The sequence below is a fragment of the Myotis nattereri genome, assembly GCF_964212035.1.
Source record: "Myotis nattereri genome assembly, chromosome: 10".
In the NCBI taxonomy this organism is placed as follows: Eukaryota; Metazoa; Chordata; class Mammalia; order Chiroptera; family Vespertilionidae; genus Myotis; species Myotis nattereri.
The window spans coordinates 68,445,884-68,460,253 of record NC_138085.1 but is presented as its reverse complement, the minus strand read 5'-3'; the positions used below and the strand labels follow the sequence as shown (position 1 = coordinate 68,460,253).

The following is a 14,370-nucleotide window of genomic DNA, read 5'->3' as shown; positions in this document are numbered from 1 at the left end:
CAAGCGCTTGCTTTTGTTGGATGTCTTCGGTTGCCAGAGGGAGCATAATTTAGGTGCCGATGCGAGCATCTGCAGGGCAGGTGCCACAAGTTAATGCCAGAGAAGACAAAATAGTTGGCACACCACTTCTCATTTCGTTATTGAACCCAGAGCCAGAAAAAATATGTTTATATTCTTTTGAAGTGGGACTATGTTGTCTCTTTTTATCCTTGGGCTTCACACACACAAACTATTCTCAAGATATTTGTTAAGCATCGTTTAACAGCTTAGAGTGTAGGCTGATTTCTTTTTTTGTGTGTGCTACTGTAAAGAAATAAAACTGATCGTCAAATCTGAATTCTGTTGTCGTTTGTAAAATCTCTGAGATACAGTCGTAGAAAAGTTTGAAAGTCATCTAAGCATTTAAAGCAGGGGTCAGCAAACTGTTTCTTTCAATAAAGTTTTATTGGAACGCAGCTGCCCCCACTCATTTACATATTGTTTCTGACAGGCTGCTTTCCTGTGACCACTGCAGCACTGAATAGTTGCAACAGAGTCCTTTAGGCCCAGAACCCTGACCTAGTTACTGGCTGGCCTTTGAGAGGAAGGTTTCTGCACACCATGTTGTAAGGTGTTGGAAGACTGGACACAAGGGTCTCTCCCCACCTCAGATGTGGGTCCTGACCTCCTGTGTTTGTTAGAAGAAATGGCCTCGGAAAAAAACATCTGGAAAGAACGGGTGGGATCTCTCCTCCGAAGGAACTGTTTTCTATTGTGAAGTGAAGAGGACCCACCCGGGCTGGTGTCCTCACGTCCCTCTAACTGCAGCCTTCTTTGTTTGCGTGGCAGTTATCTTTGCGAACTTGAAGGCCTACTGTGTGGAGGAGGCATTAGACTGTGAGCCCTGGGCAGCTGAATTAGGATTTGTGGGTGCAGCCGACTGTGAGGCTACGCTTCAGCTCCAGAAGGAAGAGCGCTTGCTAGGAACTGCCCGTGACTGCATGGGCCAACTTAGTGGAGAGCGAGCTCCCTGTCAGCAGACTCGTTTCCATCAAGGTTGTGTTCGAGGACCTTGGGGGCCCCATTCCAGCCTTGAAATTCTAATGGCTTATTCGGTTACGGTTCTTTGTTTCCGCACTCAGATGTTGACGACAGTTTCTTTTGTTGAGGGCCTGCCTATAGAGGCCTCTTCGATGATTTTCTGAAAGTATAATCGTGGTAAAATAAAAGCAGTTTAAGAGGGGAGACTTGCTTCTGGTGGGCAGGGAAGGGCAGAGGAGGGACCCAGGGGCTGCAGATCGGGCACTGTTTTCTACTGGCCCTAAAGCCTCAAAAAAATGAACCAACTGTCTTCAGCCGCTGCTACCATCTTTGCTTTCTGCCTGGGCTCCCGGAAAGAGAAAAGACTGGCTGCCACAGATATAGAAATAAGTTAGAATAGGGTTTCGGTATCACACTTTGCCAGAGAGTTCATAGTGGGACTTGGCTGTGAACAGCAGCTCTGGGTGAGGCCATACATTCTCTGGGCAGCTCTGCTGTTACAGGCCAAGAGTGGCCGTAGACAGTGCATACATGAATGAGTGTGGGCGTGTTCCAGTAAAACTTTATTTATAAAAGCAGGCACCGGGCCAGATTTGATCCGGGGACCATAGCTTGCTGACCCCTGATATGGACATTGAAGGCTAGAACTGGCTAGAAAGCATCCATTCCAGTTCTTTCCTGTCTTAGAAAAAAGGTGAAATGACAGGCCCAAAGTCACACCAGGCTGAGCCAGGGCTCCAGCCTAGAACCTGACATTTAGATTCGTGCCCATTTTATGCATTTGTGCAGCCGAGTTACAGCGCTTGGTTGATCGAGGGCCCTGTGAGGGCAGCAGCGAGAGCTCCAGGGTGGTATTTGAATCGAGGCAGCCGTGCAGCCCTGTGAGCTGGCCTCACTTTTTTCCGAGATGGACCCTGTTCACACTCAAACAAAATGTACGTTGCGTACGTTTACACGGAGAAAGAACGCCCCGGAGTTGTGAAAACGCTGGGCTCCCGCAGCTGCGTCACGGGATTCGATCACTGCGGCGGGCGGTGCCAGGAGATTTGAGACAGATGTTTTCAGACATGCCGCATGCCTAAAACATTTCCAGGGGTCGGGCTGCAACGGTGACTTCATAAGTGGAGAAACAGGGAAAGTATGCGAGGCGAGGACACAAGCGTTTATTCACCACTAGGTGCACGGCCAACCCCTTTGCATTACATCTGCCTGTCAGGGTTGGCTCTTTCATCTGTCGTGCCCTCGGTACTGCTCTTTGTCTGCCCGTGAATAAAGTGCAGCATTGTGGTTAGTAATCCCACTCCAGTGACTCGACTTCAAATGTGGTTTTGGAGTGCATCCCAGAGTTCTGTTTGCTAAGCTTCCTACTCCTGTTTCAGAGACACCACTGGATACAGAGCAGCGAGCACTGACGGCTTCCCTCCTTCCTTAAACCTGTCGGGTTGTGGGCTCTCTCTTTCCCCCTCGCGCCCCTTTCCTTTCTTTTTTTCACCTTCTTTTTTTTTTTTTTTTTTGAATCCTTCTGAGGCAAGTTCATGGATACTAAGCTGATGTGTTTGTTGTTCTTTTTCTCCCTGCCTCCGCTCCTAGTGAGTAACCACACTGGCCGCATCAAGGTGGTCTTTACTCCGAGCATCTGTAAAGTGACCTGCACCAAGGGCAGCTGTCAGAACAGCTGTGAGAAGGGGAACACCACCACTCTCATTAGTGAGAATGGTCATGCTGCCGACACCCTGACGGCCACGAACTTCCGAGTGGGTGAGTTCCTCCACAGTCCCTGACTGTCCTTATCGAGTAGTTTTATGAGATCGTAGCATTTAGATACCCGCCCCCCCCCGCCCCACTGCCCATTCACACACTGCTCTCTCTTTGAATGGGTTTCTCTGAGTCTAAATATGCTTCTTTTTTTTTCTCTCCCCCCCCCCCCCAGAGATCTTTTAAATTACTTTTGGAATAATGTTTAGACTGGTTCTTAGAGAAATGGCAACTAGGGTATTGCCCCTTATTGCTTATCACTGAGGCAGCCGTGTGGTGATGGGGACGTATCAGTTGGACGGAAGGAAATAGTTTGAGATGAAGACCACAACTTGGGCTGATGGACTTAAAATCTTCTCTTCTCAGCGATACATAGGATGTATGTTAGATAGGACTCCTGTTGTAACGTTTGGAAGGTGGTGATGAATTTTAAATTTGTACTCCACAAATATGTTCTAAAGAAATTTTAAAAATTGTTGGAGCCCTGTGTTTTAGCTTGTAGAAAGGGACACAGACTTGCATCTTTGGCTGTGTTTCTGCTCTCTATCAAAAGCCTGAATTATAAATTGATGTAGGACATAGATTTTGGGGGGATATATGCTAGTGGATTACTGTCAGCACTGGAAACCTTTGAATATTTCATAAATAATTTAAATATGAACCATAGTCATGACTGACTGCAAGAAAAAAAGGCTTTTAACTTTTTTTTAAAATTTTTGTTTCTTTTTTACTTTTTTGTAAGTGGGGAAAGTATTGCGGTCCACCGAATGCTGTCACACTGCCAGGTTGTCATTCAATACAGTATTTTTGTCACGGAAAAATGTCTTTTATTATTTCTTTGACCAATTATGGTTTTCCATGTGTACTCAAATAATCACAGACACCCACGTTACTTTACGAGTTACTCACAAGAATAACCCAAATGTCAGACAGATAATAACACTGGCTAGATCTGGTCTTTTTATGGAATATTGCTGTTTAGTCTTGGGAGTGTATGTCTCGGGGGGGGGGGGGGTAAAAGAAGCGGGGGTGTCTATTTCAAACTGATTTCCATCAAGACAGAACACAGGGAGGCAGCTTGAGGTCCTTATTTGCTCTTGAATTATTCTGCTTTATTGCGACTCCTAATCCTTACGAGGTCTCACTCGGGTTGATGTTCGTCTGTACTTGGAAAAAGCATGCGCCATAGCTACTATTTAAAAAGGTATTGTGAATTTCCTGGCTACAGTAGGGGTGCTTTAGGCATCTTTTTAAAAGAATTTAGCTGTCAGGTGCCAAATGGCACATTACGCTCAGCAGGGCAGAGAGCCGAGTCTAATGGGAAGTGTGTGGAACTGACGATCAGGAAACCGGATTCTGGTCCTTGTCCTGCCACTAATGACCAGCTAATCCACAGGACATGACAGTTCATATTTCTGAACCTCAGTGTTTCTCATCCATAAAACAAATGGCTTAGGTGTCGTGACCCCTGAAATTCAGTGCACCTCTAAAACCTTATGCATTTGAAAGAGGAATAAGTAATATGATTTTCAGGCTTTTTCAGAGGGTTATAGACACGGAAGGGGAAGGGAAAAGACAGTTCCAAGCAGGTTATTGTGGGCTGAATGGCTTTTCTCACTTTTACTTTTCTTGATTGTTTTCCTTCCTCTCCTTGCTGTCCCTCCTCCATCGCCACCCCCTTGCATTTTTCACAAATCCTTACAGTAGGAATGACAAAGTAATCGGATGGGTGGTAATTTTTTGGCTCACAGTGTATTCATTTTGAAACTAAATATTTAAAGACTTTGAGAAACAGAGGAAGTCTGCTTGTTAAAACACGCCACACACTTTCGTCCTCTGGCATTTGAGCAAATGTTTAGGAACAGAATACAGGTAACCTGTTCAAAATTTAAAATGCAGAAAAATTATTTACAGAAACATTTCAAAACCAGCACTCAACTCTGTCACAAAAGGATTGGCAGAGTAGTTTAATAAAAGTAAAGTAAAGTAAAGAGGGTGTGGGCGGGGGGGGGGTAGTAAGGAACAGTTTCACATCGGAAATCATGGGACTATTTCATTTACACCCTGAGCTATATCTACTGGATAATTTGAGGGACAAGTTTTATTTTTTTTAAGAATGGCAATTTTGTAAAATTTATAGATTATGGTTCTTCAGACAAACAGAAAATTTTATAAATCCATTTTTCAGACATACATGATATCTTTGTGGACTTTACTGGTTTAACAGAACTTTATTAATTACATAGAAAAAGTGGTTTTTCAAATGTATTGCTTTTCTCTCTATATATATATTTGTTTATATTATATTAAATCTTTTGACACATAAGATACGTGTATACGGAAAAATAGTACAGTGTGAGGAAAATCCAAAATTTACTGTAACTTGTTAGCAATTCTCCTTGGCCTCCAATAACTTGTTAGCTACTGTCTTCGGTTATAACAGATGGGGGCTGGCAAAATCTTTCTGTAAAGGGCAGATGGTAAATATTTTAGACCTCTCAGCCATACAGGTTGTGTCCCAACCACTCAACCCTGTTCTGGTCGTCAAAGCAGCCGTAGACAGTATGTTCGAGAATGGGTGTGGCTGTTGCAAAAACAGTCAGTTGGCCACATTTGGTTTGCGTGCCATAGTTTGCTGGCCCCTGCTCCAAGAAGTCAGAATAATACAGGGAAAACCATATGGACTTCATAGTCAAGGCACCTTAGTGAAATAATCCATTTTGATAATTGGAACAGCAGAACAGCTTTTGAATTTACATGGTGATTTCCAGGTGTGTGTGTGTGTGTGTGTGTGTGTGTGTGTGTGTGAAAGAAATGGAAGAAATATTATTGTCACTGCTTTTTTTCGATAAGGAACCTTAGGCACAATGGCTTATGTGAGTTTGCCTTAGTATAGATTAAGTCAGTGAGGTGTAGATCTTAGATCTCCTTATGTTCCCTGTTTACTTAACTCCCTGAGGTCTGACCATGATGTGTAGGAGAGACAAGGTGAAGGGCCTTGTGGAGGGTTGAGTGTGTGGGAAGGCTCAATGATGTAATAGAAAATAAACAACTGAGAGGCCAACAGCCTTGGGTTCAGATCTGGCTTCATCAAGCCCTTGGGCATGTTCTGGCTTTCTGTCTTCTTGGGCCCGTGTCGCTCCGCTGCACGATGCAGGGGATGACAGGTCTGCAGAGGGTGGTTCTGTAGCAGGCACAGGGTTAGCCTCTTCCTTCTAGCCTGCGTTTCCTGTGGTGGTGTTTCTGGCCCCTGCTGATGGTGAGCTGGGCTGTTCAGATGCGAGAGGCAGGCGCGCTTTTCATTACTCTTAAGCACATGCTGTCTGTTTTTGAGTATTCAGTTGGGGAAATCTTAAGTATAACTTCCACTTAATGTGACTTTAATAGTGAGGCCCGAATGAGGATGACATCCAAGAAAAGTACTCTGAGATTTTAGAATAAACTCATTTTTATGAACGTGATATTAGTATGATGTAACAGAATATTTACACTAAGTGGTATTTCCTATAACATAAGCAGATTTTTAATTATAATAACGTTTTCTGTGTGTGTGTGTGTGTGTGTGTGTGTGTGTGGCATTCTGAGCTTTGCCTTCTTGCTCTCCCTGCCTTTGCCTTCTTAAAAAATGGAAACATGTCCCCAGTTGGGTGGGCCAGCAGGTTAACTGTTGTTACTTTAGTGGATTCTTTCCATTCCATAGGGATATAGTGAAGATGACCTTCTGGTATTTTTAAGTTGTTTATAGAATCACAAGTTCCTCTAATAAGAAGAGCATAGGAATTCATGTTGTCACAGCTAGAGTATTTCAAATAAAATAATACTGCCCCTTGGCAGAAGTTATTTGTAGAGACATTGAAAAGCCATTGGGATTGCTAAAATAACACATTTGGTTTGTAGGATGCTTTCTCTCAGAGGTTACCAGGGACTTGCATTCCATTAGCACCAATTGAATAATTAATTGGATAATTTAAAAAGTAAGTTCCCATATGTTACTTTATTTGATACTTATTCCCCCTGAGAAAAAGTAAATGGTGGTATTACATTTTGTAGATATGCGGACCAAGGCTTTCGTGGTTTGCTTCAAGGTGACTTTAAATCACTTTTCCTATCCAGGAATACAAATACCTCCTGCCCTCCCATGGTGCCTCCTGGGACCAAATATTGAGTGATTATATATAAAACACTGTCTTTGATTTTCCAGGAGAAGCATATCCTACAGCTGCCCTCTCAGAGCATATATTTGAAGGAGGAGATGAGGAGTGTACGTAAATAACCTTAATTCAAGGTAGAAATCTCCCTGCAGGAGCCCAGAGGAGGAGCTGTCCCTTTGAGCTGAGGAGGGATGCTCTGAGAAAAGAGGGGTGGCATGCAGCTTTTCTGTGTAGTTCACAGGCCACCCCAGCTGCTAAACAGATTGGCTCATGGTGGGGTCTAGGTAAATGCATGTGGCTGGTTGGCGATGGAGGGGCAGGGGCATTCAACTTGAAACATTGGTAGGTTCCAAAATAAAGGTGGGCCGGAAGTAGAGGGAAGGGAGAGGTAAAGTTGATTTGGGAAGGATTTACCCATCAGAATTAGGCGTGGAGACGAGAAGGCACAGGTGGTTTCTGGGAATTGGCAGTCGTTTCCCTTAAATGTAGAAAGAATGAAAGGGAGTGACAGATGACAAGTCCAGGAAAGTAGATTGGGGCAAGGCTATGAAGGGCTTTGATTGATGTCAAGCTCAGGAATTAGGACTTTGCTTTTGTGGATATTACTGTCCTCTGGAAAGGGGACATTGACATTTATCATTTCGAAAAAGAGAGGGAAGTTGTGTGTTTAAGGTAGGAAACTAGTGTTTTGATAGTCTTAGCTTCTGAATAGCCCCTAGTAACGGTGACAACCTGGAGGCACTTTGAACTGCCCTGAGGTTGGCGTGCTGCTCGGTTTGGGACCTCCCCGTACGCCTAACAGCAGCAGCTTAATCCTCCAGCCTTTGATGGGGAATGGAGGCGGGCCATGCTGCCGCACGCATTATGTAGGCTCTCCTCCTAAGGAGGGAAGAACATTCTCTCACCACGAGGCTTTAAATAAATCAGCACTGCTCAAGGAGGGGGAGGCATTGAGATTTTTTTTTCTGGCAACTTAGTTCAGACACTGAATCTTTCGTCGTCTGCCAGTTGTCATTGTTTGGATCCCTTGATGTTTATCCAGCACAGAAACCAATCCAATACCAACATGCCACTTTTTGATGAACTGGGGCATATATTTCCCCCGTAATGCATGGCTACAGGTTTTATGTTGTTTAAAGATGATCCAATGCAATACTAAAAGAAAGCGGTTGCCTTTCATTTGGGCAGTCGAGAATGCGTAAGAAGTTGTCAAACTACTCCCACATATGATCTTTTCAAATGATTTCATTTTTTAATACTGAGTAAATGTCCTAATGTAAGGCATTTCCTTTTTTATTTTATTTAAGCTGTGGAGCACCCAACAAAGGCTGGTATTAGGAGCACTGATTCATTTACCATATTTTAATTGAGCACCTGCTCTTGCCCAGGATTGGTTTAGGCATTAGAAATATAGCAATGAAGAAAATAGACAAAGTCCTTGAACATGCAACATTAAAAATATCATGCAGCTATACAACATATATGAATCTTGTATGAATCAACATGTATGAGTCAACATATATGAACTTTATGCTAAGTGAAATGAGTCAGCCAAATAAAACAAATACTGTATGATTTTACTGGTACGAGTTACCTGGAGCAGTCAGATTCGTAGAGGGAGAAAGTGGTGGTTGTCAGGGCTTGGTGAAAGGGTGGAGATAGAGAATCATTTTAATGGGCACAGAGTTTCAGTTTTGCAAGATGAGAAAGTTGTGGCAATAGAATGCACAACAGTCTGAATGTACTTAACACTATAGAGACTTGGAAATGCTCACGATAGTCAATTTTATGTTACCTGTATTTGACCATAATTAGTAACTGCTACTAGAAATACACTGTAAGGAGCATTCTCTATGATAGAATTTCAGGGAGTTATAAATGCTATGAAGAAGTACAGCGCTGAGAGAGGGACAGAGAGTGGGGTGTGGGAAGGTGAGGACTGCTCTTCTAGACAGCCAGGAAGGGCTCCCTGGTGAGATGATCCCGGATCAGAGACCTGAATGGTGTGAATAGTGAGCTCTGAGAGGGAACATCACAGACTTTATAACCGAGCTCTGTGACTGTGCTGGTTATTTTATCTAAGCTGTGGAGCATCTTCCAAAGGGTGGTATTAGGAGAATTTATGTAAACTTTTCTGATACTTCCTGTTGGGTTAGGTTTTATTTGGGTATTGATATTGTATTGTATCAGGGTATCCTTTGTGTAATATCTGTTGATAAAGAACCTTATACACAGAAGATAGAGGCAAGCAAGTCATTGGGTAAACAAAAAAAGGTGCTGGAATGATTACAGAAGGAATTTAGGTTATGGATAATAAAAAGTGTAGGGATGTCAGTAAAGAAATGATGACTAAAAATGCTGGATCACCTCTTTCTCAAACATCCTATATAATAAAAGCCTAATATGCTAAGTGTCTGGTCATTCGGCCATTCAACCAATCAAAGCAAAATATGCTAATGATATGCTAAGGCCGCTCAACTGCTTGCTGTGACGAGCACTGACCACCAGAGGGCAGATGCTCTGACCAGTAGGTTAGCTTGCTGCTGGGGTCTGTCCGATCGGGACTGAGTGAGATGGGCCGGACACGCCCTAGAGCCCTCCCATAGTCCCTCCCTGGCTGGCCAACCTCCCACGTCCTTCCCCAGCCCCAATCATGCATTGGTGGGGTCATGGCTGGCAAGCACAGATGTGGTGGTGGAGCCTCTCCCACCTCTGCAGCAGCGCTAGGATGTCCGACTGCCAGCTGCTGCTGCGGCGTGCCCCACTTCCCGTAGGGAGCGGGCCTAAGCCGGCAGTCGGACATCCCCTGAGGGCTTTTGGACTGTGAGAGGGTGCAGGCCGGGCTGAGGGACCCCCACCAAGTGCACGAATTTCATCCACTGAGTCTCTAGTTTCCTATAAGACAGATCACATGATTTGGGTACAGGGCTATTTTTTAAGGAAGGAAAATAAAACTGGTTCCTGCTTCTGAGGGCAGGTGTGTGTGTGTGTGTGTGTGTGTGTGTGTGTGTGTGTAAGGGAGAGTGCCCAGTGAAGGAGGGCTGCATGGGAAGGTGGTTCCAGGGGTTAGTTGGGCCAAGGGGGGGGAATAGTTGGACCTTAAGAGCCAAAATCAGGAGAAAATGAGGTCCTGTTTGGTTGAAGAGGAAGATTCCTGAAGATGAGCGAGTAAGGGCCTCACAGCGGCCGTCTGAGACTAAGTCTGCAGTCAGGACAGTTTGGAAGAAACTAGCCTTTGGTAAAAGAGAGTTCAGCAGTCTGCTTGCCCAGCGCGGGAGGCGTGTGTGATTGATTGAACCGCTTAAGCCATCCCTGGCCTGTGTCGCGGGAGTGGACGGGACTCCACAAACGGGCTGTCCAGGGCTAGCTTAGAATAAATGACCTTTCAAAATTCCTTGGAGTCTGTAACACGATGTCACAAAGTGTATATTCTTCCCTCCTCTGTCAGCTCGGGCACATGGAACGATCTTTGGAAAACTCCAAACTGCTTAGCATGGCCTGCGGGGCCCTCAGGATTAGCTGCTCCCCGGCTCCCCGGCCTTCACCGTGGCTGTGCCCCTTCCTCTCTGCTTCTGCCAAACTGAGCTTCCAGGGAGACCAATGGGCACTGACTGCCCCAGGGCCCCGGTGTTCCCACTGCTGCCCTGCCTGGGGGCGCACTGAACCCACCCGGCCTGGGCAGTGACCCGCTGCTGCGTCAAGAGTCAGCGAGCGCCACTCACACTACAAAACCTCCCTCCCCTGTGTTTTCACACCGGGTTCTTCCACTCCATTCTCAACTGCTTGGGGACAGGGCCCTGTCTACTTCCTGCTGGCATCTCCAGTGCCAGCACTGGGCCTGGCTTTGGAGATGCTGAATGCATTTTTGTTGACAGAGCACATTGTCTATGCAGAGCACATTGTGTGATGGGGGCGCACACACAATTTTCCTGATACGGCTCCATCCAGAATTCTCAGACACCTGAAATCACAGGCGTAAAATTACCATCTGAAAGTGTGTGTGGATCACAGGAAAGGAGAAACATACAGGCCACCTGTGTAGCACTTTGTCCGGAGCTGAACTTGACATTTTGAACACTGACTGCGGAGGACATCCCATGCACGGCGAAGTGCAGTCGCATTTTCATACCTTCAGCTGCTCCCGCAGCGTGGCATTGCTGCTCCCCACTCTGGCAATCTGCCTGAATCTCGGCCTCAAGGTCCGTTTTAAACATTGCTGTCTGTGCTGGTGTTCTCTTCCCTGTTAGGCCTCCAGCCATTCCCATGTCAGTGACACGAGGGGGTCTGGCTCAGGTGGACGCCTAGGCAGCCTGGGCTGGTGATCAGCCTCTCTGATCCCACCCGGTGAAATGAATCGGCGCTGCCCTGAACTTCTTTGCGGGGCTGCTCCATGGCTGCCGAGGAGCAGCAGGCTGAGGGTGTCCTCAGGCACCTTGGATTGATCTGAAGAAGGTCTTTCTCTTCTGAAGAGAACATCCTGTTAATTTGCATCCCCTGTGACCCGGGATATGGGGAGAGAACTTACGTCTCCTGGGGTTCGGGTGGGGCATGCTCCTTGTGCACCATGGAGACCGGGTTCCCTTCATGAACTGATCCTGGTGGCACAATAGCTGCAAGAGAGACCGAGCAGGTTGTTTCCATTATGCACTCTCGCTGCTCCTCTGCTGCGAGTGCACTGAAGGCTCTTCATTTGCTCAGTGAGACTTGCTCTGGGCAGACTAGACTGCGTACAAACTAATGTCGGATACTACGTTATCACACGGCAGACACACGTAGCAGCACCCCGTCCCTCTGCCTTGGATCGAGCACCCCCTTACGGGGGTTCACTTGCTTACCTAGGAGCTTGTGAAGGTTGCCCACCTTGCTGGCAATGGTGGCAGCACTGACACCGTGGAGCACTTTTTGGAACCAGCAGCTGTGGGCAGGAGGACAAGTCATCGTTTTGAACAGATGGGGGGGATCTCCAGTGCTCTTTGATTGTAACATAGGCTCCTGCTTCATGCTTTTCTTTGTTTTGCTATCCTTTGCATAATTTGGGCTCCAAGGCTAGAGTACATTGAAGGAAGCAGGACTTAAAGTAGATACTGAAATCACATTTATGGGATAAGTATATCCCCACAGCATTTATTGGCATATGTGTTGGGCTTTGGCATCTCTATATATAAAAGGCTAATATGTAAAGCGGCCCCTTGCGAGTTCGACCCGGAGACCAGGAGTTCGATTGCTTGCTATGACATGTGCTGACCACCAGGGGGTGGCACGGAATGAAGGAAGGCCCTGGCCAGCAGCCAGCAGCTGGCAGCTGGGGAAGGAAGGCCCCAGCCGGCAGCTGGAAGGCCCCAATAGGCCCTAATCACAGGCCAGACATAGGGACCCTACCCATGCACTAATTTCATGCACCGGACCTCTAGTCCTATATAATAAAAGCCTAAGTGGTGCCACATGTGACATCATCACAAGATGGCCACCACAAGGTGGCCGCCCTCATGTCATCCCAAGATGGCCACTACAAGATGGCCACTACAAGATGGCCACTACAAGGTGGCTATCACAAGATGGCCACCACAAGATGGCTGGCAGGGGAGGGCAGTTGGGGTTGATCAGGCTGGCAGGGACGGGCAGTTGCGGGCAATTGGGCTGGCAGGGGAGGGCAGTTGGGGGTGATTGGGCCAGCAGGGGAGGGCAGTTGGGGGCGATCAGCCAGCAGGAGAGCAGTTAGGCATCAATCAGGCCAGCAAGGGAGTGGTTAAGGAGCAATCAGGTTGGCAGGCAGAAGCAGTTAGGGGCAATCAGGCAGGCAGACAGGCGTGTGGTTAGGAGCCAGCAGTCCTGGATTGTGAGAGGGATGTCCGACTGCCGGTTTAGGCCCGATCCTGGATTGGGCCTAAACCGGCAGTCTGACATTCCCCAAGGGGTCCCAGATTTGAGAGGATGTAGGCTGGGCTGAGGGACCTGCCCTTGTGCACGAATTTCGTGCACTGGGCCTCTAGACTTAGTATAAAAGTAAAACATTTGTATCAGCTTTTAATCTTGAGATATTTTATATATATATATATATATATATATATATATATATATATTGCAAGTGGAGAAGGAATAATGCATCTGTGTACTGTTGGAAAAACCTCCTGGAACTAACATCACAGATGATGTGAAAATGTTTTTGAGGGCAGCCACACAGTCATCTTCATGCTCCGCAGTCCAGGAAAATCAAATAACTACCAAATGGGGCAGGATAAAGTTAGTGAGGAAGTTGGAGATTCATTCCCAAAGTTATATCACACAAAAAATGAGAAGAAACAGATACCCTTCCATTGCCAATTTAATAGAGTGCTGTCATGGATGCTCTTATTAAAACTTGATTTTTTTCCTGTTTAGTGGAAGGGTATGGGCTCAAGGAATAGCTTCCTTCTCCTCTCTGTTACCTTGAATTTGGACTCATGCAATAATTACTGAAAAAACTGGCATGGCTGCAGTGCTGGCCTTTTGGGTAAGATTTGGTGGAAAAAAAGAAACAACGTTACTAGTATGCAGTAATGAGAGATTTCTTCACTCGGAGACCAAAGTTCAGATGCCCATCAGAATCAATAAAATTTTGTTCTGGATTATGCGGACTTTTTGAGCTTCCCTAGTGCGAAAACTCAGCCTGATTTTCATCAGATTTTCCCTAGAAGAGGTAGAAGGGAAACTTGACCTGAAAATCTTTTGCAGTGAGAAAAGCAGACCACTGCCCTTTTCCCGGCAAATTAGGAAATGCCCTGGAACTTTTTTAACTTAAGTCTTTTCTTTAGCAAGGTTAGACTATGTCACTGCTTGCCACCTCATTGTCCCTTTCTGAAGAAAGGGTGATTTATGAGCCCCCTGGATCTTCTTGTGGTATTAATAACATCTCAAGCCAGCTGTTTTATTGGGTGTACACAGAGGGTAATTAGAAACATCTGAGAGTCCCATAATGTGCCCAGAAATCCATGACGTTGTATGGAAAAGAAGAAAATAATAACACTCATGCCAAAGTTGTGTACTTGGTAAATAGATAAGTTAGTATTAAACAGACTTTCTTTTGTATTTTCCCATCATTTTGAGAAAGAAGCTAAGCTCTTCAGACTGGAAATGCCCTCTTATTGAAATGCACTCCCTCGCTGCAGAAATCATAACCTTATTTGGTAAAAGACTTCTGACCATGCTGTTCCTACAGTAATTATCATTTCCCTTCTGTCAAGCTTCATCATATTAGAGACCATTTTCTGCCAGAGAAAGTATTTCTTCTTTTTTACCTGGCACTTACTTGAAAACTTTAGAATTCTGAAGGATCTCATGTAAGGAAATTAACTCTTAGAAACATACTGCACCAGGGACTAATAGTGCCAATTTGCCTAATTAGTCTATCCTAGAAATCGGGTTGGGATTCAAGAGTTTGGGCTCTATTTGAGCTGGTTATTTGAAA

General features: G+C 45.6%; 1 protein-coding gene across 2 annotated transcripts in view; it reads left to right on the top strand.

Annotated features, from left to right (window-relative positions):
- The window catches only part of LTBP1 (latent transforming growth factor beta binding protein 1), a gene marked incomplete at its 5' end in the record, with an annotated part of 337,472 nt that overhangs the window by 132,080 nt on the left and 191,022 nt on the right, over positions 1–14,370 (top strand). Inside the window, one exon of one of the 2 annotated variants that reach the window (XM_081101362.1) lies at positions 2,611–2,778. In XM_081101362.1, coding sequence (XP_080957488.1) covers positions 2,611–2,778 — 168 coding nt within the window. Of the gene's footprint in view, positions 1–2,402; positions 2,779–14,370 lie in introns of those variants that run through there. The other variant, XM_081101363.1, reaches the window with a different exon arrangement.